This window comes from Gymnoscopelus microlampas (genome assembly GCF_963454915.1).
Source record: "Gymnoscopelus microlampas genome assembly, chromosome: 11".
Lineage (NCBI taxonomy): Eukaryota > Metazoa > Chordata > Actinopteri > Myctophiformes > Myctophidae > Gymnoscopelus > Gymnoscopelus microlampas.
In genome coordinates, this window is record NC_139948.1 from 44598097 (window position 1) to 44600071 (window position 1975).

At 42.5% G+C, this 1975-nt stretch overlaps 1 protein-coding gene across 1 annotated transcript in view; it reads right to left on the reverse strand.

The window, feature by feature from the left end:
• Positions 1 to 991: 991 nt before the first annotated feature.
• LOC311056367 (nucleoside diphosphate kinase B-like) overlaps positions 992 to 1975 on the reverse strand; it is a 3681-nt gene continuing 2697 nt past the window's right edge. Inside the window, exons 4-5 of the mRNA XM_084072936.1 lie at positions 1562 to 1674; positions 992 to 1285 (exon numbers count right to left, since the gene is read on the reverse strand). Coding sequence (XP_083929062.1) covers positions 1168 to 1285; positions 1562 to 1674 — 231 coding nt within the window. The 3' untranslated portion in view covers positions 992 to 1167. The remainder of the gene's footprint in view (positions 1286 to 1561; positions 1675 to 1975) is intronic.

Consider the following 1975-nt stretch of genomic DNA (forward strand, 5'->3'; position numbering starts at 1 on the left):
GAAGATTAGACTCTCTGTGTGCTAAGATTGACAATCAAATGTCATGTAACAGTATCCTCAACAGATCCTGTCTCTTTCTTTACTTTACTTCTTTACTTTAACAGATGTTTACAAATGAAAATGTCAACCTTTTATAAATAAACTCAGCTGAGAGATATATTTCTACTGGCATGTGACGTTTTGTAGGCTATTATATTTTGTTTCATACACACCACATGTACATTCTCAATTTAACGCTGAAAAAAAAAGTAGTTGAACTACCTTTTCTAAGTATGTAGCTGTAGTTTTACAAGCTACATTTCTCCAGAGGTAGAAATGCTTGATCAAACCACTGCCATGGTGAACTACTTAGCTTTACAAGCTAAGCTTTCAAAGTAGCTTCCCCAACACTGCCACATTTAAATACTCAAATTTCTGCCTCCTTCACATAACGTTAATGTCCGGCTAAGTGAGTAGCCTACATCACTAGTGTTTATATAACAGGGTTATAAACCTGTTAATAAACAAACAGCCGTGATTTACATTCGGACATTGCCGTTATGTGAAGTCCACAGAGTCACATATTTAAGCAGGTCACCAATTTCACTGTAACGCCGCTATGCTGGTGGATGGAGGAGGCGAGGATGCAGACATTTGAGTGTTGCAATTTGGCTAGCGCAGCCTTTCAACCTCTCCCCTAATTGCCTAAGACTAAAAGCCCTTGATGACTCACAGTGGAAGCTGTTCTCTCTCCTTATCAGGAAGTGTAAGCGTGAACCAATGATCTTGTGAACATGTAGAGAACGTCTACATGTTCTACGTCTACAATTCTTTGATGGCATAAGAGAGTTATTTTTGGGTGAACTGAATCTACAGTTGTTTTCTTTGCAAGGACATCTGAATGGCAGCAAACAAAAAATATGAAAAGTATGAAACATAACAGTTACTTTCTTATGTCTATCGCTATCCCACCTACCGAAACCCCAGCAGAAAGACACACAGACAAGCATGGTACTCTCTCATAGGAATTTTATTGACAAGTGATGCAGGTTTGTGACTGTCAAGTGGTTTTGATTAAAAAGTGCACAGAGGAGAACAAAATGAGAGGATCGGAAATTGACATGAGAGAGGAAGAGTATAAAAAAACAGTCCAGTTGAGATGGCGGGTGTTGTTTGGTCAGTTTTAATTTACTCGAAGATGAAGGCTGCGGCGGGCTGCGCATATGCGACAAACTCCTCAGGCTTGAACCACAGAGCGATCTCGTTCTTGGCGTTCGCAGCAGTGTCACTGCCGTGGATGATGTTCCTGAGACGAGACGAGGACAGTAATTAAAAGAAAGATTCAATCCACTGAATGATATAAACGATTTGACCTACCTAGACTTATCTATCTACCAATCGATGTTCTATCTATCAAATCAGCTGACGTTGATTTCCAAATGCAAACAATGTTATGACCCAGATATCAACCTGATACCAATTAGACCTAGTCATGTGAATGGGAGGGGTCAGATTAGCATAGCGTTGGCGAGCTCTTTCTATAAGTCATCATCTATGATGGTTGGTCTTCCTGGGTGCTCACCTGGCCATGGTGATGCAGAGGTCTCCACGGATGCTGCCGGGCTGAGACTTAGCTGGGTCGGTCTCACCGAGCATCAACCTGCCCATCGCCACAATGCCAATTCCCTCCCACACCTAGAGAGAGAGAGAGAGAGAGAGAGAGAGAGAGAGAGAGAGAGAGAGAGAGAGAGAGAGAGAGAGAGAGAGAGAGAGATTGGGGGGGGGGGGGGGGGGGGGTGAGCACGGGAGTGAGGGAGAGAGGGGAGACATTAAGTTTAAGTTGTATGTTATAATTGCGTATCTGCACACAATTCTATGTAATCCTCAATCCAGTTAATGTGTACAAATGCTCAATGAAAGGAGGAGTTGGCAACAGAAGAATGAGAATAAATAGGGTGCAGAGAGAGAGAGAGAGAGAGAGAGAGAGAGAGAGAGA